A 25,014-nucleotide genomic window follows, 5' to 3' on the forward strand; every position below is an offset into this window, starting at 1 on the left:
CCTCAAACATGAGGTGAGAGTGAGATGCAGGAATGGCGCGTTACGTGTGCTTATATACTGCCTGCTGCGTTCACCACAAAATGCATTTTTTCTTATTATATGCAGTGGTGTGAAAAAGTGCTGGCCCCCTTCCTGATTTCTTTTTTTTTCATGTTTGTCACACTTTAATGTTTCAGATCATCAAACTAATTTAAATATTAGTCACAGATAACAAAAGTAAACATAACATGCAGTTTTTAAATGAAGGTTTTTATTATTAAGGGAAAACAAAATCCAAAACTACATGGCCCTGTGTGAAGAAGTGTTTGCCCCCCTGTTAAAACTGTGGTTAATCACACCTGAGTTCAGTTTCTCTAGCCACACCCAGATCTGATTACTGCCACACCTGTTCACAATCAAGAAATCTCTTAAATAGGACCTGCCTGACAAAGCGAAGTAGACCAAAAGATCCTCAAAAGCTAGACATCATGCCGAGAGCCAAAGAAATTCAGAAACAAATGAGAAAGAAAGTAATTGAGATCTCTCAGTCTGGAAAAGGTTATACAGCCATTTCTAAAGCTTTGGGACTCCAGCGAACCACAGCGAGAGCCATTATTCACAAATGGCAAAAACATGGAACAGTGGAGAACCTTCCCAGGAGTGGCCAGCCGACCAAAATTACCCCAAGAGCACAGCGGCGACTCATCCAAGAGATCACAAAAGACTCCACAACAACATCCAAAGAACTGCAGGCCTCACTTGCCTCAGTTAAGGTTAGTGTTCATGACTCCACCGTAAGAAAGAGACTGGGCAAAAATGGTCTGCATGGCAGAGTTCCAAGACGAAAACCACTGCTGAGCAAAAAGAACATAAAGGCTCATCTCAGTTTTGACAGAAAACATCTTGATGATCCCCAAGACTTTTGGGAAAATACTCTGTGGACTGACAAGACAAAAGTTGAACTTTTTGGAAGGTGTGTGTCCCATTACGTCTGGCGTAAAAGCAGCACCGCATTTCAGAAAAAGAACATCATACCAACAGTCAAATATGGTAGTGGTAGTGTGATGGTCTGGGGCTGTTTTGCTGCTTCAGGACCTGGAAGACTTGCTGTGATAAATGGAACCATGGATTCTGCTGTTTACCAAAAAATACTGAAGGAGAATAATGGACAATGATCCAAAACACACCAGCAAGTCCACCTCTGAATGGCTGAAGAAAAACAAAATGAAGACTTTGGAGTGGCCTAGTCAAAGTCCTGAGCTGAATCCTATTGAGATACTGTGGCATGACCTTGAAAAGGCGGTTCATGCTCGAAAACCCTCTAATGAGGCTGAATTACAACAATTCTGCATAGATGAGTGGACCAAAATTCCTCCACAGCACTGTAACAGACTCATTGCAAGTTATTGCAAATGCTTGATTGCAGTTGTTGCTGCTAAGGGTGGCCCAACCAGTTATTAGGTTTAGGGGGCAAACACTTTTTCACACAGGGCCATGTAGTTTCGGATTTTGTTTTCCCTTAATAATAAAAACCTTCATTTAAAAAGGGCATGTTAGGTTCACTTGTGTTATCTACTAATATATATTTAAATTTGTTTGATGATCTAAAACATTAACCCCCCCCCACCCCGGTGGAAGTTGGTGCGCTAAGCAAACTGCATATTCTGCGTATAGGGAGCGGTGGTACTGATAATATCAAAATTCTATACTGTTATGTCTAAAAAGAAATACTATTATGTCTTAAATAAAATTCAAAACACTAAAAAATAATATATATATTTTTTTAAATAAACATTTTAAATGCTGAATTTAGGTCCCATTATAATGTATTGTCTGCAAAACAAATAATCCTTTTCATCATAAATATTTGAGCGTATAATTTGTAACTGTTTGGCCAATATGTGCTGAGAATGCCAGCGCCTGACTGCAGATAGCTCCCATTCTCGTCTTCATTAGTTTATTGTCTCTATTTAAAAGTTCTAACCAATAAATTATAACAAGAGCTTTTATAAAAATATACACATTTCTATTAAATAGGCTATACTTTTCTATTTAGTGACAGAACACTATAATACTTTCTCATCTATTGTCAGCATTCACCAAAAACAAATTCAACTGTGAGATACTCTGAAATGTGCATTTGTAGACATAAAAAATGTATAAAAAAAATTATTTAAAAAAAGCATAAAATGTATACTCTGTGTAAAACAGTTGGTCCGTGTCAATTAGATGTGTAGAGGAGAGTTCAGCTGTCACTGGACACCTACAGTCAACAAACTTTAAATGCTGCACTATATCCAGTTTGCTGCTATGTCATATTCATGTTATATTCACGATGATCAGCCATCAGCGGCCCTACTCTCTAAAATATCGGCCATCAAAAATCCATGTTAGTTGACCAAAAATGATTATTATTTATTATTTTATGTATATAATCTATGTTTAAAATAAAAAAGATTTTAAAAAAGGGATAGTTCACCCAAAAAAATGAAAATCCTATCATTAATTACTCACCCTCGTGTCGTTCCAAGCCTTTAAGACCTTCGTTCATCTTCAGAACAAAAATTAAGATATTTTTGATGAAATCCGAGAGCTTTCTGACCCTCCATAGACAGCAACGCAACTACCACATTCAAGGCCTAGAAAGGTAGTAAGGACATCGTTAAAATAGTCCATGTGACATCAGAATACTTTGTGCGCACAAAGAAAACAAAAATAACGAATTTATTCAACAATTTCTTCTCTTCCGTGTCAGTCTTCGACACGCATTCACGAGAGGGTCAGTTTTTTGTTTGTTTGTCTTTTATTCAAAGAGAGATTTTCAAATTTGTCAGTATGTGAAGTACAAGGAGACCTGACCACACGTGAAGAGCCACAAATCAGTTATGAACGTGTTGGAGGATTCTGGGCCAGCTACTTTAAACTCTTGTAAGCTCTTCAAAAGACTTGAGCTTTCTTGTCAAATGACAGGATGATTACAGCGACCGCAGTGCACCCCTGATTAGTTAGAGTTGAGAGAAGGATGCTTCGCCTATGTGGAAAAAGAATAAACAAGACCCTCCGCTGGACCAGTTTGATGGTGTGGTCCTTTGGTGTGGCATTCATATAGATATCCAGTCTGGCATCTTTTACTTCAGGACTACCATTATGGGAATGTAGGTGTGGTAGCACGACTATTGTGCTCTAAAATGGCTTATCTAAAAAATGTTTGTGTGTGTGTAATTGTCATTTCCATTAAAAATTGCAGAAAGGTGAATAATCAGCATTTGTCATTCTGCATCACTGGCATGTGTATTTGTGGAATGCACTTGGAGTACAGAGACCGTTGTCTCTCATGGTTGTTTCCTGTAATGGGGAACAGTAGAGAGAACAGGAAGTCAGTAGGCAGTTATTTCCATTGTGCCCCAACTACTCTGATGAGGTCATTGCTTCCTTTTAGGAGGCCAGGAGCTGCTTTATAAGAAGCACAATCTCCAGAATGAATGTGTAATAATATTGGAATCCTTTCATATGAACTTTTTGGTTAGTTGGGAAATAAAAATGTGAATAAAATGAATTTAAGAATAAAAATGTTGGTGACATATCATGAAAATCATGCTTTTCCCTTGTTTAAGTGCTATAATCGGGTCCCTGGTGTATTTACCAACCCAGAGAACGTGAAAAAGAACAACTCAGTAATTATTTTTGGAAAGCCTTTCTCTGCAAGCTTGTGAAAAAATGATTCCGGTGAAATCACTGTGATTCCTCCGTGATATAGAAAGGGGATCTAATTATAATATTACTGCCCTTTAATCTGCACGTTTCCACCCACGGCACCACCACTGTGTTTTCGCAAGTGACAACGGTGTAGCAGTTCTAATGCCAGGGCGAAAGTTGCTAACTGTTCTGTGTTTTGCTGCACTGATGAGCACAGAACAGTATTTAGAGTCCCAGCCTCAGAGGAGACAAGAGAGCAGTTGATTTATTATATTATAATTATGCTTCCACACAGATCTAATATAAACATGTGCTTTCTTTCCCAGCTGTTTACCTTCACAGACATAACCAACAGTTTTTTAACGTGTGTGTTTTTAACATAAACTTGTGTGTAATTGACAGTTAGAAAGCAATAAGACATGAAAGAGAACTCACATGTGGCCACTTTCTTTCTGCGTGCTTCGGATCTGTGCGCTCAGAAAACACTATATCAGAAGTTTAAATGAAAATGGTTTAAAGCACATGATTTCAAAACAAACAGAGGTTTTTTTGGCAGGGTATCTGAAGAACGAGCTGTAAAGGCACAGACATATTCTGCAAAAGTGGGCAGGGAACAGCTGCTCATTTGCATTTAAAGAGACATGCATGAAAATCCACTCAAAATAGGCATTTTCAAAATAATAAAATAATGCTCTGTGGGGTATTTTGAGCTGAAACTTCACAGACACATTCTGGGGACATCTGAGATTTATATTACATCTTGTAAAAAGGGGCATAATAGGTCTCCTTTAAAAATTATTGCCATTGACAATTTAAAATTCTTTCATAATTTACTCAGCCTCATGTGGCCCAAAACCAGTACTTCTTTCATATAAGATATTTTGAAAAACGTCTCAGTGTTTTTTGTGTGCCCATACAATGAATGTCAGTGGGATCCAATGTTGTTGTTGTTGTTGTTGTTGTTGTTGTTGTTTTAGGAAGTATCAAATTTATTCTAAAATGAAACTTATTTTATCATTTATGCTGTTCCGAACATGTATGACTGTCTGTCCCCTGTGGAGCACAAATAAATAATATTTTGAAGAATGTTTTTTGTTACCATTACCAAAATAAAACCTTGAGACATTTCTCAAAATATTTTCTTTTATGTTTCACAGAAGAAAGTCATACAGGTTTTAAATTAACCAAGGCAGAGTAAATAATGACAGAATTTTCATTTTTGGTTGAATGAATCTCTTTAGAGCTATTTTAGGTAAGGGTAATTTTAAAGGGGTCATCAAATGTTACATGCACTTTTACAAGTTGTTTAAACTGAAATGTGTGTTGGCAGTGTGTGTACACAGCCACCCTATAATGATAAAGATCCACCCAGTGTTTTTTTTTTAATCACATTAAATCATTTCCCTTTTCTCAAATCAAGCTGTTCTCAGATGCCTGTCAGTGTGACGTCACACAGACCCATGCCCTCCCACAATAGTTGATTGACACTAGCGTTTTACCTGAGACCCGCCCTGAGTGAGCTGTCATCAGTCTGGCATTGTTTCACCACCAGAGCAGATGTAGACAAGAATGTCTCCTAAAGCGACTGAGGTGTTTTGTTGTTGGATGTAATAATAAACATAGCAGTCGTCATTTACTCCTGACATCTGAGCTGCTGAAGATGCAGTGGATTACATTTGTTTTTGAAGGGAATGCTCCCCGATCTACCTAAATGTGTCTATCTTTGTGCAAATCATTTGTAATCCAGCTTCACCAACAGAAGTGAGTATTAGGTTTTTTATTAAATCTTTGCAAATCGCCTTTCCTAATAACGTGCTAGTTAGCAAGTTTCACGATGAATGCGGTTAACATTTACCGTCTCTCAGAGAGTGGCTCGGAAGAGAGGGGCGGGGCGAGCAGAGCTCATTTGCATGTAAAGCGGCATGCAACAAAACTACTTGCTCTGAAAAGAGCTGTTTTTGACAAGGTAAAAACAGTGTTGTTTTACACTATCATTGAGAAATTTTAACAAAAATTATGTTACAGACTTATCATATCAACTTGTGGAAAATGGGTATCCGATCCCTTTCTACATGTATGGAATGGGTCGGTGGAGGACAGATAACTTGTAATATTTCATTCAGACTGACAGGAACTCTGTAGAAGTACTCCAGTCTTTTTCTGGATTAACAGTATGTTTCCATTTAGCCACGAAATGTGCGGCCCAGTCAGCAGATTAGCTATTTTAGGTTTTGGAGATTAGATCAGCGTAGCACTAATAAGAATCTGTGAATAATGAGCTTTGAGGCCAAATGCTTTGGCTGCTTTTCATGTATAAGGCAGAGGGATCATTCGCGTCCAGTCTGGCATCTGACAGCCTCTGTGAGATTTGGTTGCTTAGTGGGCCAGCCAATCACAATTCAGTATGACTAGTTTCTTAGATTTTACCTAATCTGTTAATCCTCTGCCAAAAGACCCATTTAAAGATGTATTTGTGTAGAAACTTCATCTCCATGATCTTGTGGAACAACTCACAAAAAAATGTTTCATTGTCTTCGTTTTGCACACAGTTTCTTGTATTTAATTTTCTCTGGACGTCATCTGCTAATGTAGAAATTTGTGTGCAGGCAGAGTGTACATGTGGTTAATTTGTGTAAGGGGGCCCAGGCCAAGGACGAGGGTGATCAGGCTTCAGACTGTTTCTCCAGATCCTCTCTGCTTTATGCATCACCAGCCAGGCTCTCCAAACTGGGGAGGGGAGCGAATGAGAACAGGGCAGACTGGTTAGGAACATGAAATGCCTTTCCTTCTCCTCCTTTACTGTGGCAAAGCCCTGGTTTGAACACCAGATGTTTAAATATTTCCTTTATGATGTTTTTGATTAAATAAGATGAATCCTGGACCCATAAGGAGGAATATTTCTAGAACAATATTTATGGTGACACGGTTACTTCACTTCTTTTTAATATGATAATTAAAGAGTGAAAACATAAAAGAGATGCAGTGGTTTGATTCCTCAGTATACTGTTATGAATAAATGCACGGAATAAAATAAACAAACAAAATGCAAATTGTATGCTGATGCTGGAACTGAAAAAGGTTTTCTGTACTTTACACTTTGATATCTGATACTTTAAAACTACTTTTGAACTGTGCAATTTTTTTTTAACAAGCTAGATAATGCAGAACACATATAAACTGCTTATTAATATACAAGTTAGTGTCAGAATAAAGAGGGAAAATGTGAGTGATTAGTCCAAGTGCTCCCTGGTAGTGCATGAGCACAGCTGCTCTTAAATGCACAAACGCTGCAGAGCCCCAGAATCTCGCATGAGAAGCTCCAAAGGCATTTTAATCAAAACAAGATGCCCCTCTGGAAGCTGGAAGGGGCACAGCTGAGACATATGCAGGACCAGCGTCTGTCAGGAACTGTGGTTAGACTGACAGATGAGCCAAGCGCAAGGAGTGCCAGGTCTGTCAACAACCTCTGAACGACTCAAATGCTGCCGCTGCAGATGGAAAGAACCCTCTCGCTGTCATGTACCCTAGTACTTATACATTTATGATTATTTCATTTCTTGGCATGACGTTTCAGCTTAATAGTTCTGACACTTAAGAAAGCAAGTTTTGCTGAATCAAAGTCCAGCAGCAACGGTCTCTGGTCCCTGATACCACAATGTTACAAGTTCCTGGGGTTGCGATGTGAGATCGGATTACTGTCTGCTGCCAGAGGTCACGCTTGGTGTCAAAGTGGAAGAGACACATCTGAAGACATCACATTTTGTTTCTTTTAACTAAAACAACGGTGAGATTGGAGACCTGAGGTCATGAAACTGAACTGCAAGAGTATGAGTATGAGAACTGCATTATTTGAGAAGCTTTTATTATATTCGAGCATCTGTGTTTTCTCTCCAAATGAAATCACAAAAGAGCTCCATTATGAAAGTAGCATGGTAAAGGCCCTCAGTAGAGAGAGTGAACGATATTGGATCCTTTCAGTTCATCACTTGGAATTTTGATTGAGTTGGCAAGTTTTTCCCCACCCTGGTCAAAAGGTATTTTATTGAATGTGATTAACTCTTTCCACGCCATTGGCGGAATTTTCTGTGTTTCCACTGGTGTACGGTTGGAGGCGCTATTCTGCATCTTCTGAAAGAGTATTGAATTTACGCTGCGGGGCCCGGGGAGCAGTTGGGGGTTCGGTGCCTTGCTCAAGGGCACCTCAGTCGTGGTATTGCCGGCCCTAGACTCGAACCCAAAACCTTAGGGTTAGGAGTCAAACTCTCTAACCATTAGGCCATGACATCCCCCTTAATATGTAAAATAACGCGATCATCAAACATTAATCATTATGTAAATCAAAACTGCTTAATGTTACAGAATGAAATGTCCATCCAGGAAGTGGTATAGGATCGTGCAAGCTTTGGGAGTGTTAATGGAAGCGATCTATGTTATGATCTTCATTCTGAATCTGATTCAGGTGTAGTCTTTTACAAAAACGCCATTTCTTAAGTTTTTTGTTCAAAATGTTTCTTTTTACATGAAACTTACACAACAAAGTGTTAAAAAAGATTGTATGAAGCTACAGTAGAATTTATTTTGTTGTTGTTCAAAAGCAGAGGCTCTGTTCTTTGTTTTGACATATTGCATGTTCAGATATTCATCATACAATGAAATATTCTAGTTGCCATGAAAGTTTTGTGAAATGATCTGTGATTTTTTAAAATGTAATTTATTTCTGTAGTGGGGAAGCCAAATCTTCAGCGGCCATAACTCCAGTCTTATGTGATTCTTCAGAAATCATTTTGACCCTTTCATCTTACTGACACCAAATATAATTGTATATATTAAAAAGATATTATTTTTATATAACATTTTAATAATGACATATTGTATCATATATTGTTAAGTATATGATCTGTATAAGTCCTATAAACGTTTTTTAACTTTTCTGAATCTTTCATTAAATTTAAATTAATTCTGTTTCCTGTTTGCTACCGCAATTCAAAAGCAGAAATAGGAAATTAAAAGACATCTTCAATTCAGTACTGAATAGGACACACTCTTCCTTGCAACTGTATATAAATTGAACAAAAATGATTTCACTACACCTTGTATCCAGACATTCATTATTAAAACACACACACACACTTTACATGGAATGATGACAGTATTGTTATGAAATGTACTTGGATTGGGGCTTTTCTCACCAATAAGAACAAAATTGAAAAACTGGAGTGGACAGATCACAGGATGCTTGGAGAAATTGCTGTTGCTCCCCTCACATAGTCTGCTATTAGGTAACCTTTTTTTGCAAGAGCGGGGGTAGAAAGAAAATAGCCTTTGGGTTTTTCAATGTAATGTAGATGTGATGGATTATATAACAACATATTTGCAACTTTGATTGATGTGGCGTTTGCAGTTCTGAAGTCTGCACTGCGTGTTGAACGCAACTGCCGGAGCCGAATTTTTCGTTTTGGCTAGAGGTGATTCCCCTGATAGTGTGTGGAGCTGTGCAGTCATCTGTGCATGAGTAAACAACAGGAGCGAGTGGGTCTGACCTCCTGTTCACCTCCACTCCAGACCCTTTGGAGTCTGCTCAAAACATAGAAGCTGGCCCCAACTCCAAACATCTCATTTTCATCCTTCAAAAGGTTGAAGATTTCGACCGAGATTATGGTTAAAGGGTCCTGTCTTAAGATAAGCACCAATCTGCATTAGGCATATTTGCAAGCAATTACCCCTGGAACACTCCTAAGATGAAACACGACTTTTGTTGTCAAATTTTGTAAGCGTGATTCCCTCCAACCCCGTTGTTTCTGGCTGTTTTTCCATTTGGTGTTTTCAAAACGAGTTAGTTCTGTGAGAACAGCATATCCTTGAGATCAGATGTGATTATTCAGAAGCAGACTATGAAGTATGTATGAATAAAGGTCTTAAAGTTCAACAGCAGGAAGCTTTTGTAACAGGAACAACTAATCAATCCCAGAGCTGACAGCTGTGCTATTAACAATGCTTGTACGGGCTACATTAGCAGCGCCGTCTCGGATTATAGAGGTGTGCAGGAAAACATTCCTGTTTGACATTGTTCAGAGGTCAGTGAGTGATGGGATGCTAAACAGCTGGAGGAGTGATGAGTCTGAGAGTTCACAGCAGGCTTTGCTTAAGTGAGCTACGGGGAAAAATGGCATTTCTCACATTCTCGTCTGTCATTTTTTGGTCTGTGTATTTAAAGGTCTTTACCTACACCTATCTCAATGGCAGGCGATGAGAAGACTAGACGGCTCAACCTGATATTGAACATTTGCTCTCAATCTTTTGGGGAAATCAGTTGCATGCTTTGTGGTAGAGCTTTGGCAGAGTTTTGTTGAATGGGTCACAAAAATGTTGTGTTTGGAAATTGCTTGTGTTATTTGAATGTTGCAGCTGAAACTTGAATTCCTGATGATTCAGAGTCTTTATTAGGGCACGTAATAGAGATGGGGGGCTTAAAAACTGTTTTTGTTTGTGGCCCCTCAAATTTAATACAGTCCTGATGAAATTAGGTTGTTCCAAACCCATAAAAGATTAATTTGTCTTCGGAATACAATTTAAGATATTTTGGATGAAAACCGGGAGGCTTGTGATTGTCCCATAGACTGCCAAATAAAATACACTGTCAAGGTCCAGAAAAGTATGAAAACATCATCAGAACAGTCCATCGGCCATCGCTGATGTGGAGTGAAACAGACGAGACAAATTGTTGAATAGTCATTTTTTTTTTTTATTCGAGTACAAAAAGTATTGTTGTCGCTTTATAACGTTACGGTTGAACCATTGAAGGCCGATGGACTGTTCTGATGATGTTTTCATACTTTTCTGGACCTTGACAGTGTATTTTACTTGGCAGTCTATGGGACAGTGATTAATGACAAAATTTTCATTTTGGGGATAGAGTATCCCTAATTGAAATTAAATATCAAAATCATCAGACTAAGCAATTTTATGTGCCACTTCATAAATAAAGGCTTAAAACGGACGCGGTTGGCTCAGTGCGGCGCAATGCAACAAAATACAATAGATCCCATTAAAATCAGTGATGCTGCTTACACTGGATGTGTTGTGGCACGACACGACAAATCCACAGCAGCAAACTGATACCTCATTCTATTTATGATGTACTGATACAAAGTTCAAATGATTTCCAATGGTCGCTTGTCACGTCCAGCGTAAACAGAATTTAAATGTTGCTGTACAATGCGAGGTGACAACTGTTACACAGTGTTCTTCCAGCTCCCTGGTATTTTTGATTCAAGATTTGAAAGAAATGCTGGGAAGGTAAACTGTGTTACTTGGGTTGTAAACCTGATTTAAAACAGGCCTATTTAAACAGGGTTTTTTTTTTTACTTTGAAACATTGGAGGCTTTGTTTTTGCCTCTATTTTTTTTTTTTTTTACTTTTATCAGACCAGACATTTGTCAGTGGATTAAAAGGCTAGTTGGCATCTTGTCTCTGAAGTAGTTTTATGTCTGAGACCCTCATTACACCTGCCTTGAATACCAATCCACAGTCTATTATGCACTTCACCTCTCTGCTAAAAAGAGGAAAGAGGCAACCCCCTGAACAATTCAAACAAATGGCACATTTCACATTTTTCAAGGTTCAACTTCCAATGAATTGTAGGAAAAACAGTTTAAGTTGTATATTGACATTAATGACGTTTTAGTTTAGCTTCAAGTTTCATGTTTTCACCTCATTTTCATTAGATTGCAACCAGAACAGGCATGGAACAGTCTTAAAATAAATGCAATAATGAGATACAATTCGTGGCTTGAGGTAATTATGGCTCCTGTGGCATTATATGTGGTTTTGGGTTAAATTTGGCAAAGTTACTCCTTTAAACCAGAAGTTTTGGGGGATTTAGAAGAAAATAACTGGAGCAAATAAAACTTGGAGGCTAAAAGGGAGAGTTCTAGAAACTTGTGGATTCTGTAAGACCAAACAGTATATATATTCAAGAAGGATCGTAAGAAGCTGTCTAAAAAAATGAAGTACCAGAAGCGGCTTTCTCCATATGTTTTTGGTCATTGGACTGGTGTTGAGGTTTCACAGATGAACCATTGATTTTAAAACTAATGGAGGATTAGTAGATTTTGAAGCCTGTTCTTAGCAGACTGACAAACTCTCCAGCCCTCAGTCCACAGAGCTTTAAGCTGCTGAAATCCCATTGTGTGCTTGAGTAATGCGTTATTATGAATGTGTGAAACAGACACTGGCACCCTGATTGCATTTGCTGCCTTACTGTTTATTCATTTGAGTGTGTAAACTGTTAACTCAGGAACTTTACTTTAAGCTTCCTGTTGAGCTCTGACAATAAGCAGCTTTACACTTCTACCATTTAGCAAGATGAATTGAGCAAGACGTGCCTTCAATTTTCAGACATGAACTCTATTATTAATTTCACACATTTATGTCAAGCAACATAGTGACACCGAATAAATGAACAGATGGTCAAATGTTCTTGATGATGGTCATTGGATTATTCCCAGAATGCTGGAGAACTTGATCATTGGGTTTAAAATAAGGAGTTTTTTTATTGCTGTAGTCATTAAAAGAAAAGGAAATCGGAAGTGCATTGTTTCCACTCAAATTATCACCCTGATAATATTATTTGTAATGCGAAAAAGTAATTTAAAAAATGTTAAATATGAGTAAGTTCACTTGTGGTCTTCAACTGATAAGACGGCAGTAAAGTCCAGGTAAAAACCAGTTCAGAAAGCTAATACTTTAGCTGATCAACCAGCTTGAACCAGCTAATGACCATAAATTAAACCATGTCAAATCAGCTACTGGTTTGAGCTGGATTTTCCAGCAGGGTTGCAATTATTGCTTTGAAAATGACCAGCACAAGCTCCTACCACATTTTGTTCAATTAGAGGCTGATGTTTTGTATTAGCTATGCAAGGGAATAGCGTCTCCTCATGGCAGTATTATTCAGTTGGTAGTGAGGGCAGTAATCTAACGTGTGAGTCAGGGCTCAGTGCCAGCCTGCAAGGCCATTTCCAATTCTTCGTCTCTAGTGGTGGCATTAAAACGTAATTGGATTCTGCTTCTTCTGCCAACTGTAGTGGCTCCCCATAACTTTAAGGGACTTTGGCTGCTCAGAGTACTAAGTTTGTGAATGTGGTGGCTGTAGCCATTCAGTCCAAGCTAAATGTCTCACTCTCTATATCGCCTTCTGGCACTTTGAGTTGTATGGGCGTTTTGTCCTTACTGTTTTTTTTTTTCTTAGATGATTTTGTATTTACTTTTTTATTAAAGATAGAGAATAACAGGTCCTAAAGAAAATCTCTTTTTAAAAAAAAAAAAAATACCAAAATGAAATGTCATGCATTTTTACACTGATAATAGTGATATGTACTGAAATACTAAAACACCGCTACTTAATCTAGAGTGTAAAATAAATAGTGTGACCGGTGTAATCTGATTCCCGAATGAATGACATTTCTGAACTGGTTCTTTTGAACAAATTACAAACATTCAACACTGTCAGTATAGTGCATACCAGAACAAATTACTTTAAATAGCGGTTCTTTTTAGGAAATGAGAAACATGCAGTGCAAAATATAGTCCGGATCCTGAACGAATGATTGTAATGAGTTGCATCTTTGTAATGAATCAATCACACACAGTTTAGAACTGACCATGAGATTAGCTGGTTTCCAGCTAACAGGGAATATTAAGAGAACTTTGCATAAAGTTCTGGCAAGGTTCTCTCAAAATTATGTACAAACATTATTCCAGTAATTTAAATAGAACAGTCATTTAAATGATCTTGTCTTTAATAATGTTCTTAAAAAGTAAGAACAAAAACATTATTTATATATGGTTCATGAATATTTTGGGATGGAATGTTGTTGTTTTTTTCAGAAATGTTTTAGTTGGACATTCACCTAAAATTTTTAAACATTATTACTTGTTTCAGAATATGTAGAGAACATTCCCATAAAGTTATCAAAATTATAAAATGTAATATTCTCTTAACATTCACATAAACAAAACAAAAAGCACACTTTCAGAAATATGCTTATAACTTAATGTGAATGTTAGCATATTTTTTAGATGGGTTGTTCATATGACTACATATAGCTACCTAAAGATACACATTATGCATTTTTTCAGTCATATTTTGAAAATGAATGAAATATGTTTAATATAGTATAGTAAAGGCCATTTTAGAGATTCATGCTGTGACTGAAAAAACACTGAAAAGTCTTTGTAACACAGCTTTGGCAAGAATTGATTTCAATTGACTTATTATTGAAATTACGTTTTCTACAATAGAATAGAATAGAATAGAAATTGGCAATGGAGTCAAAATATTTTCCTAATATTTAATCAGAATAAAAATTTCCCATTTTCTTTGTTGATCAATGGGTTTGAACACCTCGTGATGTTATGGAGATGTGATCTTCACAGAGTGCCAGCTTGTTGGCTCTCATATTCTCATCTATGGAAGCATATCCCTTATATATGGGATATGATCATGCGCTGCTGTTTCTCATTACTCAACACAGCACACTGTGAAACTGTAGGAGACTAAAACATCTGTCAAAGGGAACAATGGGGTCATCATGCCCATAAATGAATGGAAATAACAGACTTATGGCTTGAGTTCTGCTGAACAATACATATTGCGGTTAAGCAGCTTGCAGTTTAATCAAATGGAATAATAAAAACTTTGATCCTCATCCAGTCATTACTACCCTGATGGTTCGGGAAGGACTAAATAAGGCCTGATACATTATATGTGGGGGTTCAGTGATATTAGGCTTGGATTGGACCGGGAGGAAATTCACAGGAGATTAGTATGTGAATATGGTTTTTGCAGGCTGTGTATACACGCTAGATCTCAACAAGCCTGCCAGAATCCTTTTTCTTAAAGCTATGAAACACTTTCTACCTCAATCATCATTGCGGAATGGAGCCAAGGGCATCGCTTGTGCAGAAAGACAATGAATTAACTGAGGAAATGATTTGGAAAGGAAAGACTGCGATTTGTTTACATTATTTCAACAACTTGTCTGTGTTACATAATGATGTTCTCAGAATGGTTTGAGTGCAATATCATAGTGTGTTCTTGTCTTTCTCTCTATTCCTTTCCTGTCTGTTTTTCTATTTCCCCTCTTCCCAGACTCGGACCTTAGCATGCGAACAGTGAGTACGCCAAGTCCGGCTCTGATTTTGCCGCCTTGTTCTCCAGGCGTGCTTAATGGCTCCTCCACGTCTTCCTCTACGTTCGGCACGGAAACCATCGCCATGGTCCACACGCCGCCCACTTCTCTCACCCATCCGCAAAGGAGTCTGCGACAGCCGAGGGACCAGCAGGGGGCACCCATCGACATCCTTCCTGACCATGCTTTCCTGCAGATCTTCACCCATTTGCCCACCAACCAGCTGTGTCGTTGCGCCCGTGTTTGCCGCCGCTGGTACAACTTGGCCTGGGACCCGCGCTTGTGGAGGAGTATTCGTCTGACAGGAGACGTGCTACATGTGGACCGTGCACTTCGGGTTCTCACTCGCAGACTGTGCCAAGACACCCCCAATGTGTGTCTCACCCTGGAGACGGTGGTGGTCAGCAGCTGTCGGAGGTTAACCGATCGAGGGCTGTACACGGTGGCACAGTGCTGCCCAGAACTGCGTCGCTTAGAGGTAGCCGGCTGTTACAACGTGTCCAATGAGGCCGTGTTTGAGGTGGTGTCACGCTGCCCCAACCTGGAACACCTGGATGTTTCAGGTAATTCATCTTGAGTGATAATGTTTGGTTGTATTATTAGTATTTATCTGTTCTAAACAGTCGCTGCCCACATTGAACACAATACCTCAGTTTCAGCCAATCAGAAGGTATTTAATGATTAATGTACAGCTGTAGTAGGATTTTGGACCAATGAGATTTCTCAATGGGAGGGGTAACCCAACTACAAAAGAGTAAGGAAGCGACCATCAAAATAGTTGGATTCCCATGAAAGACATTGTGATCTTTACATTTGGCTTGGTTAGGACACTTGAACTTAATATGAACTTAATAACTCAGTTGCTTATGAAAATGTTAATGATTACAAAGGAGGATACATCTGAATATTTTCAGACACATACAGATTTGATTGATTTCTTTCCAAAATTGCACTGACTGCTCTAAAACTATAGACACCAATGATTCAGGAGTTTAGGACACAAAATAGGACACATGCTTATTTGATAACTGTATTATTTCCTATTTGGGCTTGTGTATATGCATTATTTTTTAAATTAACAGTTTCTTTTCCCCAAGGCAGTGTTAGATGCCAGTGTTTCCTGCTGTAGCTGTGCAAAGATTTGATTTCAAAAACAGTATCATAGCTTTTAAACTATAGTTTGTTATGATTTTACATTTTTTTCTGTATTTTACCTCAGAACTACCTCAAAGTAAAAAGATGTTAAAGTCTGATTTTGTGGCGGCTGTGCTTTAAAATTAAATTATTACAATCTTAATTCAAGTATTGAAATAACACTGACAGTAATCAGTGTTGAGTACTACTGTGAGGTTAACCCTCCCTGCTTTAAATGTTTGAGAATGGTTAAAAGTTTTGAAAATTGTAGAATTTTTTTTTAGAAATTTGAATTTTGAGAAGTAATCAAATCAGTTACATTACTTATTACATTTTAAATAGGGCAACTTGTAATCTGTAACCTACATTTTCAAAGTAACCTTCCCAACACTGATAACCATTTATATATAATGTAATTGTTTCTGTAGACATTTTAATCTTTAATTATTTTAGCTGGTTTTGCTTCAGAACCCAGATTTTATGTTGGACATAAAGTGACGTCCCAAAACCGCACCAAATTTGTTTATTGTACAAAATGTTTGTATCTTCATGAGACAATATGAGCTGCATAGGCCCAACAATATGCAAAATTATTTAAATGAATTCTGATCCAGTCTGAACAGGAAAATTGACCAATTTTGGTTTCTGAAAGTCTCTTGAATTTCTTATGGTCTTGGCAGCCAATAATTCACTGCACATATTAAATTGTGGTTGGCACAGACTCTATTAATCTTCATTGCAAATGAACCTGGATTTTATCTAGACTGGGTTGTTTCTTTTACCTTGTGACCACTAAATTTTTTTTAACAATTATTAACAAAGAACAGCACCACATTGAATTAGACATGGATTTTTTTAAGCAGAAATTATACATTTTGAATTGTACTTCAGAAATCTTTCCAACTCATTATTTTCAGTGTAGTTTTGTTCATGTTTTCAAGGATGAGGAACTATAGATGAATTTTATAGTTTGCATTCATCTCAATTTGCATTTTCCCCAGCGGTTCAGGACAGACCTGTGACCCAGTTGAGAACCACTGGTTTAACATTTGGCATAAAAAGCAGAAATAATGAAGTATTTGAGTCTGCACTAACACAGTTATATTCAATTTGACATTCTCAACAAAACATGTCAGTAATATAGCTGTGTTGCTCTACAAACTCTCTGAAAACACAGAAGGATTTTTATTCAGCTGTATAAATGACTTCCTGACTCAGAGCCAAACAGCCTGTGCTTCACCTGCTTTGTTGTCCAGCACAGAAGACAGGCAAGTCTTTTTTTTCTCACAGAGATTATTCTGAAATGTCCAGGACTTCCTGTTGGAAAAGCTGGAAAAGGTATTAATAGCTCTGGCATTCTGTCTGTGCTCTCTATACTTCCCAAAAGAAACATAAGCCCAAGCAGAACCAGGACCTCTGACTTTAAGGTGCTTAGGGAAAATCTGCTACCCTAATTTAGAGAATCATTGATCAACTATTGTTTGTATAAAATTAATTGCTATAAATGTAGACTATTTAATGTGCATATAACTCTAAATAGCTTTTATATCAATAATTGTCCACTTGTCCAGTATATATTATAGTATAGTGTATTTATATATATTTCTCTGTTCATGTTTTTAATGACTTCTCCTAGCAACCTTTTATACGTTTTTCTTAAAATTTTGTAGAAGCATTATATTTCACAGATGACCATATAGAAGTTTACAGTTAAGTCCCTTCCCTGGTGTTTTATTTCCAACTTCCTGCGCTGCACTTCCTGTTGGAGCTTGTTGTTTTTCCTGTGTGAGTGAAGGGGTCCGGCTGGGGTCCCTCTGCCGTTGGATTGGAGTGCTGCATTCTCCTAAAGGAGACGTGAGGAGATCCCATCCCCCACCCCTCCTGATATAACTAATTTCAGATGTCTCTCCAAGGTTTAGATCAAACCCTCCGCTGCCCTTTTCACGTTCTTCAGATATTCTGCAATAACCTTCAGCTGTAGTTCTACTGTAAAGGCTTTTGTTTGTCTGATGTTGGTGTTTCCTAAGTTAAATCAGATGACAGCAGAGTAGATACATTTCTCAGATGAGGTGTTTCACATCAAGACTTTCTTCTGTGATTTCTGTAAAAACAGATCTAAAAGCAAACATTTGGTATTTCTTTCATGTGCATCTGACAGCATGAAAAAGTCTTCAGTCTTTTGGGAATAAAAATGATCACATACACATGGTTCTGAAGAAATCTTTTGGGACTTTTCCTTTTCTTAATGGTCAAAACAGTCCCTATAATTTATCCTCAAAGACTTAGTTTAAAGCTGAAATGTGTCATTTTTGTTAAAATACTTTCTCCTGTGTCAACTTAATATGCAGAGACAATTATAAGTTAAAAAAAAACTTTTGAAGAAAAAGGTATTATACAAGAGTGCATCTGCTTCTCAAATAAGAAGAAATAAAAAAAAAAAAAAAACTAAGAGTGCTCCAAAAAGACTAAAATATTATGTCCTTATGAGTGCATACTTCCATATCCAAGTAGATTTAGATATAAAAAAAAGAAAAACATTATTAGAGGGACTACATCTTTTTAAAATATTTTAAATACATTTTAAAATATTTTTAATGTCATTGTTATAAAAATATGTTTTGTTTTTAATTATATTGAAATCTATGTGAATGCCAGGATGGGAAAGTATTCAAGGAGATATCAACTGATGTATTTATTTTTTTTTTTAAGCATGTATATTAATATGTTAATTATAAAGCTTATATTTGTTGTATATTATATATAAAGTATATTTATTTAAATTGTAGGGGAATTTACAGTTAAAACCCAAGGACCAGGTGTGTTGAATGAAGACTAGAAGTCAGAGATGCAATCAATTGAAGAAAAATTTACAGAAGAATAAAAGTTTGCAGTTTCAGGCAGAAGTCAGCTTCAATACCCACAATGGAGTTTATAGGCCACTCTGCATACATCTTAACAACACCAATAATTATACTCTAACAGAGGCTGCTAATTGTGTCAATGCATAGGTAAGCAAGATTCTGATTGGTTCTAAAAGCTAGATGAACTTAGACAATATCTACATATGGACGTAAGCACTTCAAGCATATCTTCTAGTGATTATTCAGGCGACAGAGACCAGAGGTCAAATGCAATGGGTCTCTCCAGAGACGTATATCTGATACCCTGGACATCAGGGTGATGGCAAATGACAGTTCACACACACACAATAAGAGCAGCTTCTTAGACAGTAAAAAGGCAGACTAAAACAGTGGTAGAGCATTGTGTTAGCAGCGCAAAGGTTGTGGGTTCAAATCCCAGGGGAACACATGTTAGATAAATAAAATGTTAGCCTGAATGCACTGTAAGTCGCTTTGGATAAAAGTTTCTACTAAATGCATAAATGTAAACAAATATATATTATGAAGGTCGCGATGTCTCCAGGATTCCACTCTTTCAAAATAATGTTTTAAATCTTTATTAACAATCATAATAATATAATTGCTTAAGAGTAATCCATTAAACATTGTAGACAGACCTAACTTAAAGGGTTAGTTCAACCAAAAATTAAAATTAGGCTGCGTTTTACTCACCCCTGAGGCATCCTAGGTGCATATGACTTTCATCTTTCAGACGAATCCAGTCGGAGTTATATTAAAAATTGTCTTGGATCTTTCAAGCTCTATCGTTGCACTCAGCAGGTGTTGCATTGCTTCAGTCCAAAAGACGTGAAATAAAAAGCGCCCTTCCATAAAAAAAAGTGTCTCACACGGCTCCGGGGGGTGAACAAAGGCCTCCTGTAGCGAATCTATGCGTTTTTGTATGAAAAATATCCATATTCAAAACGTAATAATCACTTGAATCTAGCTTGCGCTCACTGTTGTAAACGGAAGCAGTTCCGGGCGAATTACCTATGAGGTCAGCTTTATGCATGTTATACAGTTGATATTTCTCATTATTTGTGCTATTTAATTTGTTGATGCTAGAAGTACAGCAACTACACACTTTATCTTTACATATTGTGTGTGCAGTTTAAATAGTGCAGATGATGTTTTATTCTGTTAATATTCTTCTATAATTCTGTCTTTGTACTCTGCAGGGTGCTCTAAGGTGACTTGCATCAGCCTGACACGGGACGTGTCCTTCAAACTCTCCCCTCTTCATGGGCAGCAGATCTCCATCCGCTATCTTGACATGACTGACTGTTTTGCTCTAGAAGACGAAGGCCTGCACACCATTGCTGCCCACTGCACTCAGCTCACCCACCTCTACCTGCGGCGCTGTGTGCGCCTGACCGACGAGGGCTTGCGCTTCTTAGTCATCTACTGCCCGTCTGTGCGGGAGCTCAGTGTCAGCGACTGCCGCTTCATCAGTGACTTTGGCCTGCGGGAGATCGCCAAACTAGAGGGCCGCCTGCGCTACCTCAGCATAGCGCACTGCGGCCGCATCACAGACGTAGGTGTGCGCTACATAGCCAAATACTGCAACAGACTGCGTTACCTGAACGCTCGTGGCTGTGAGGGGCTGACAGACCACGGCGTCGAGCACCTTGCCAAGAACTGCCTCAAGCTCAAGTCCCTGGACATCGGGAAGTGCCCACTTGTGTCTGACGCCGGCCTGGAGCAACTTGCACTAAACTCGTTCAACCTGAAGAGACTGAGTCTAAAGTCATGCGAGAGCATCACGGGCCGCGGGCTGCAGGTAGTGGCAGCCAACTGCTTTGACCTTCAGCTGCTGAATGTACAGGACTGTGATGTGCCACTGGAGGCGCTGCGCTTTGTCAAGCGTCATTGTAAATGCTGCGTCATTGAACACACCAATCCAGCCTTTTTCTGAGAGCTGCATGCATGGGATTGTGTGGAAGGATTTGAGAAGATAATCTGTTTTGACCCGGTCCGGTGACGTCTCTGCTAGACAACACAGCGGAGATTTGCACTGCTGCACCTCTGTATTTAATTTGCATGGTTGGGAGAAATCTTAACTTTTTTTTTAATCCATTTATTTATATTTTTATTCACTTACATATTTTTGATTACTCTTCTTGTCTATGTCATATTGTATTACGTGTAACATGTAAATTTCATCATGAATGCAATTTGTTGGCACGTAGACGATTACATGATGTGACGTTAACCAGAAATGAAACTAGACATATTTTGCAGCAGTCCACAGTTCGTTTTTGTTTACATATGATATCTCTGTTATGAAAGTTTTGCTTTGTTTCATCATGTAAGCCTTGTAATAGCTTGGTTTCTATCTAGGTTTCATTGCTCAGAAATATTACCAAACAGTGCCATTTTGCTGTGACGTTCACCTTTGTAATGGTCAATAAGGCTTTTTCAGGTGTTTAACAAATGGAAGACCACAGTGGAATAAAGAGGTCTAAGCATATTAAACAAAATCATAATGTCTGCTTTTCAATTAAAACAGTAGGTAGAACAATTCGACAACGAAAATGCCACATGTCAAATTATGGTTCATTAACATCTACACCCACCCCTTACAGTAATGCAAATACAGTAATTATTGTTGTTCCGCGTGAGAAAAAAAATGCAGTATTGATGTGCGCATGTGCAGTAAGCCCTGGTATTACAATTTGATGGGTAGGATAAAATGTAAGGACACCTGGTCTAGGAATGAAAAAAAAACAAACAAAAAAAAAAAAAAAACAGCAATTACAGTGGTTGTCAAACCTAAAGGACCAGTGAAGTACTGCAAGATGCTTTTGATTAGTGTTTTTTTTTTCTGTAAACAAGATATATTACTCAAAATAAAATAGAAATATATGAATTGTTATATTGTGGGCTGCAGAATATTTTGTAGTTGGGGAAAAAAGATAACCCTGGACTCAAAGAATATCAGATTGTTTTTTTTTTTGTTTGTTTGTTTGTTTGATCATTATAAATTTAATTTATCTTTATCATTCATACTGGGAGTTTCATCCACATGGTATAGTTAAGATATGTGTAGTCCCTGCATCGTGACGGTGGAACTTGATCATTTAAAATTGTGTTAAAAAGAAAACAGTATTACTTTGACTAACGTAAATCGTTAGTATGAATACCTAGAAAACGATAATGGTGTCTCTTAATAACTTATGATAATAGTGCTCTGCTCTGGTCTAAGTTATATTCTTTATAGAGCCCTGCACAGGCCTCAAATTTAGGCCCTAGCCCAGCCCTGGCCCAAGATGCTCAGGCATGAAGTTGCTTAATGCAATCGGGCAAATGTTATTAGTGTTGCTGTCCTGTGAGCAAAAAAAAAAAACCTTCTCATTTGTACAGTCATGCCAAAAAGTTTTGGCAGTGACATAAATTTTGTGTTTTGCAAAGTTTTCAGCTTAAGCTGTTGTGGTGTTTGTTCATTCACTTTGTTTCTAGATTATTGTGTAGAGCGATCAGATGCATTTTAAGTAATTGCTAAATCCAAAATCCTGACACAAAATGACCAGCTAACATTAACAGACTAATCATATCAGCAGCACATGGGAAAGTGTGAATGAGTACTAGTCAGATAAAATCACTATCATACTTATTAGATTGTAAGAGGAGACTGATTGCTATAAAAGGAGGGAAGAAGCGCTTACAATCATTGTGTTCTTGTTAGCAATGGTTACTTCCAAAGAAACACGTGCAGCCATCATCACTTTGCATCAAAATGGCCTCACATGCAAGGAAATTGCTACAAAGAATATTGCATGTGAAAGAACCATTTACTGGATCATCAAGAACTTCAAGGAGAGCGGTTCAACTGCAGTGAAGTCTTCAGGACATCCTGGAGTGTCCAGCAAGTGCCAGGACCGTCTCCTCCTGAGGAGTCAGCTACAGAATCATGTCACCAGCAGTGCAGAGCTTGCTCAGGAATGGCAGCAGGTTGGTGTGAGAGCATCTGCACGCACACTGAGGCCAAGACTTTTGGACAACGGCCTGGTAGAAGGGCAGCAAAGAAGCCACTTCTCTTCAAGAAAAATGTCAAGGACAGACTGAAATTCTGCAGGAAGTACAAGGATTGGACAGCAGACTGGTGCAAAGCTATTTTCTCTGATGAAGCTTCCTTCCGACTGTTTGGGACATCTGGAAAATCAATTGTTCGGAGAAGAAAAGGTGAACGCTACCATGAGTCCTGTGTTGTGCCAACAGTGAAGCATCCTGAGACCATCCATATGAGGGGTTGCTTTTCAACCAAGGGAGTGGGCTCTCTCATAATTCTGCCCCAAAACCTGCCACGAATAAAGAATGGTATCAGAACGTCCTGCAAGAGCGACTTCTTTCAAAGATCCATGAGCAGTTTGGTGATGATCCGTGTATTTTTCAGCATGATGGAGCACCATGTCACAAAGCAAGAGTGATAAATAAGTGGCATGAAGATCATTACATTACATTACAAATTTTGGATCTGTGACCCATAGAGAACCTGTGGTCAGTCCTCAGAAGGCAAGTGGACAAGCAGAAGCCCACAAATTGTGATCACCTCTGAGAACTAATAATGCAAGAATGAATCACCATCAGCATGCAGAACGAATTGCAGAGGTTATGAAGAACAAGGGTCAACACTGTTAATATTGACTCTTTTTTTTTTTTTGCCAATAAAAAGCCTTTAAAACTTATATGTGTATCATTGTTTTTTAGTTTACCACTGAAACAACATGTGGAAAAATAATCTACAAATACTGAAGCAGCAAACTTTGCAAAACACAAAATTTATGCCACTGCCCAAACTTTTTGCCATGACTGTATACTTAAGGAATGCATTTAGTTACACTGCACCACTTGGTTATTTTGCAAATGAAACAAAGTTTATTGCTAGAATATTAACAAATAGTTGCTAACTTCAGCTGCGTCCGAAGGACTCGGAGTGGTCTAGAATCACATTTTGGTAAGATATGTCAACATTTTACTGCTTTATATATATATATTTTGTTATTTTTGTTTTTCATATTACAATGTCCTAAGTCAAAACCCAATACTTACATTTAAAATGTAATTTGGTCATTAAAAGTCAAAAATGAACAATTCAGGCTCCATGGTTATTTTGAATTTCATTAAAGGGGTCATATGATGCTGCTAAAAAGAACATTATTTTGTGTATTTGGTGTAATGAAATATGTTTATGCTGTTTAAGGTTAAAAAAATACATCATTGTCCACATCGGGAACACCTGGTGGCGCAGTCAGGAACTCCTGCGAAGGTGAGACTCGGAGCGTCCTACGAAGGATGTAGTTAGTAAGTTAGTAAGTAGGCTACTTCAATGTCGCTAACATTAAATTGCAGTTTTGTTTGGATTAATAAAAACAAACAATTTTAAGTTCGATGGTCTGTCATGTTATGCAATAACGTTTATGGATATGCAGACTGGACGTCCAGGAAACTACACAGAGATAAATTACAAGTCGACATACTAGACCAGACAAATGAAACTAACGTTAGATATTTACTGGTGTGAGGTTCTTGCGCCACCTGCTGTTTTGACCTGTTAAATTCACATAAGAATTTAAAGCGGAGAAAATGTATATGAACACAAATGCATAGTATTATAAGTGTATGCATATTTAATATCGTAGCTGTTTTAGTGCGAGTCGTTGACTAGCGAGTTATGTGACACTAGCTCTTATACTGTACTTTACAGACAGCATGCTATCAGCCCGGCTAGCTCAGTCGGTAGAGCATGAGACTCTTAATCTCAGGGTCGTGGGTTCGAGCCCCACGTTGGGCGCACAGTTTTTCCACCTCACAGAGGGTTACAATGCATCTCAATTTAGTTCACATTCAAAAGCTTCACCAAATCGGCATTAAATAATAATAACTAATAATAAATATAGATTTAAAATATTACAAATATTTAAATATTCCAATTATTAAATATTATAGGACCTAGCGACCTAGTAACCGGGGGGTAGGACTTCTTGCATCCCTCCACCATAAACTGACATAGAAAATCTATTGGATAATAGTAATTTTGTATAATCAGATAATATTAACAAAAGAGTTATGGAATCATTTAAAAACAGGACATCATCTGTGATTGTAATAACCT

The 25,014-nt window shown here is 37.9% G+C and overlaps 1 protein-coding gene and 1 non-coding gene across 3 annotated transcripts in view; both read left to right on the forward strand.

Moving 5' to 3' along the window:
• Positions 1-21,615, forward strand: part of LOC109078112 (F-box and leucine-rich repeat protein 7) — a 36,694-nt gene extending 15,079 nt beyond the window's left edge. For both annotated transcript variants that reach the window (XM_042718120.1, XM_042718119.1), the window contains 2 exons: positions 14,829-15,431; positions 20,081-21,615. In XM_042718120.1, coding sequence (XP_042574054.1) covers positions 14,829-15,431; positions 20,081-20,817 — 1,340 coding nt within the window. In that variant the 3' untranslated portion in view covers positions 20,818-21,615. The remainder of the gene's footprint in view (positions 1-14,828; positions 15,432-20,080) is intronic.
• A 3,005-nt stretch (positions 21,616-24,620) lies between these two features.
• trnak-cuu lies at positions 24,621-24,693 on the forward strand. Its single transcript has one exon. It is a non-coding gene; the product is annotated as a tRNA-Lys (tRNA).
• Positions 24,694-25,014: the final 321 nt, after the last annotated feature.

This window comes from Cyprinus carpio, chromosome B2, assembly GCF_018340385.1.
Source record: "Cyprinus carpio isolate SPL01 chromosome B2, ASM1834038v1, whole genome shotgun sequence".
Taxonomy (NCBI): domain Eukaryota; kingdom Metazoa; phylum Chordata; class Actinopteri; order Cypriniformes; family Cyprinidae; genus Cyprinus; species Cyprinus carpio.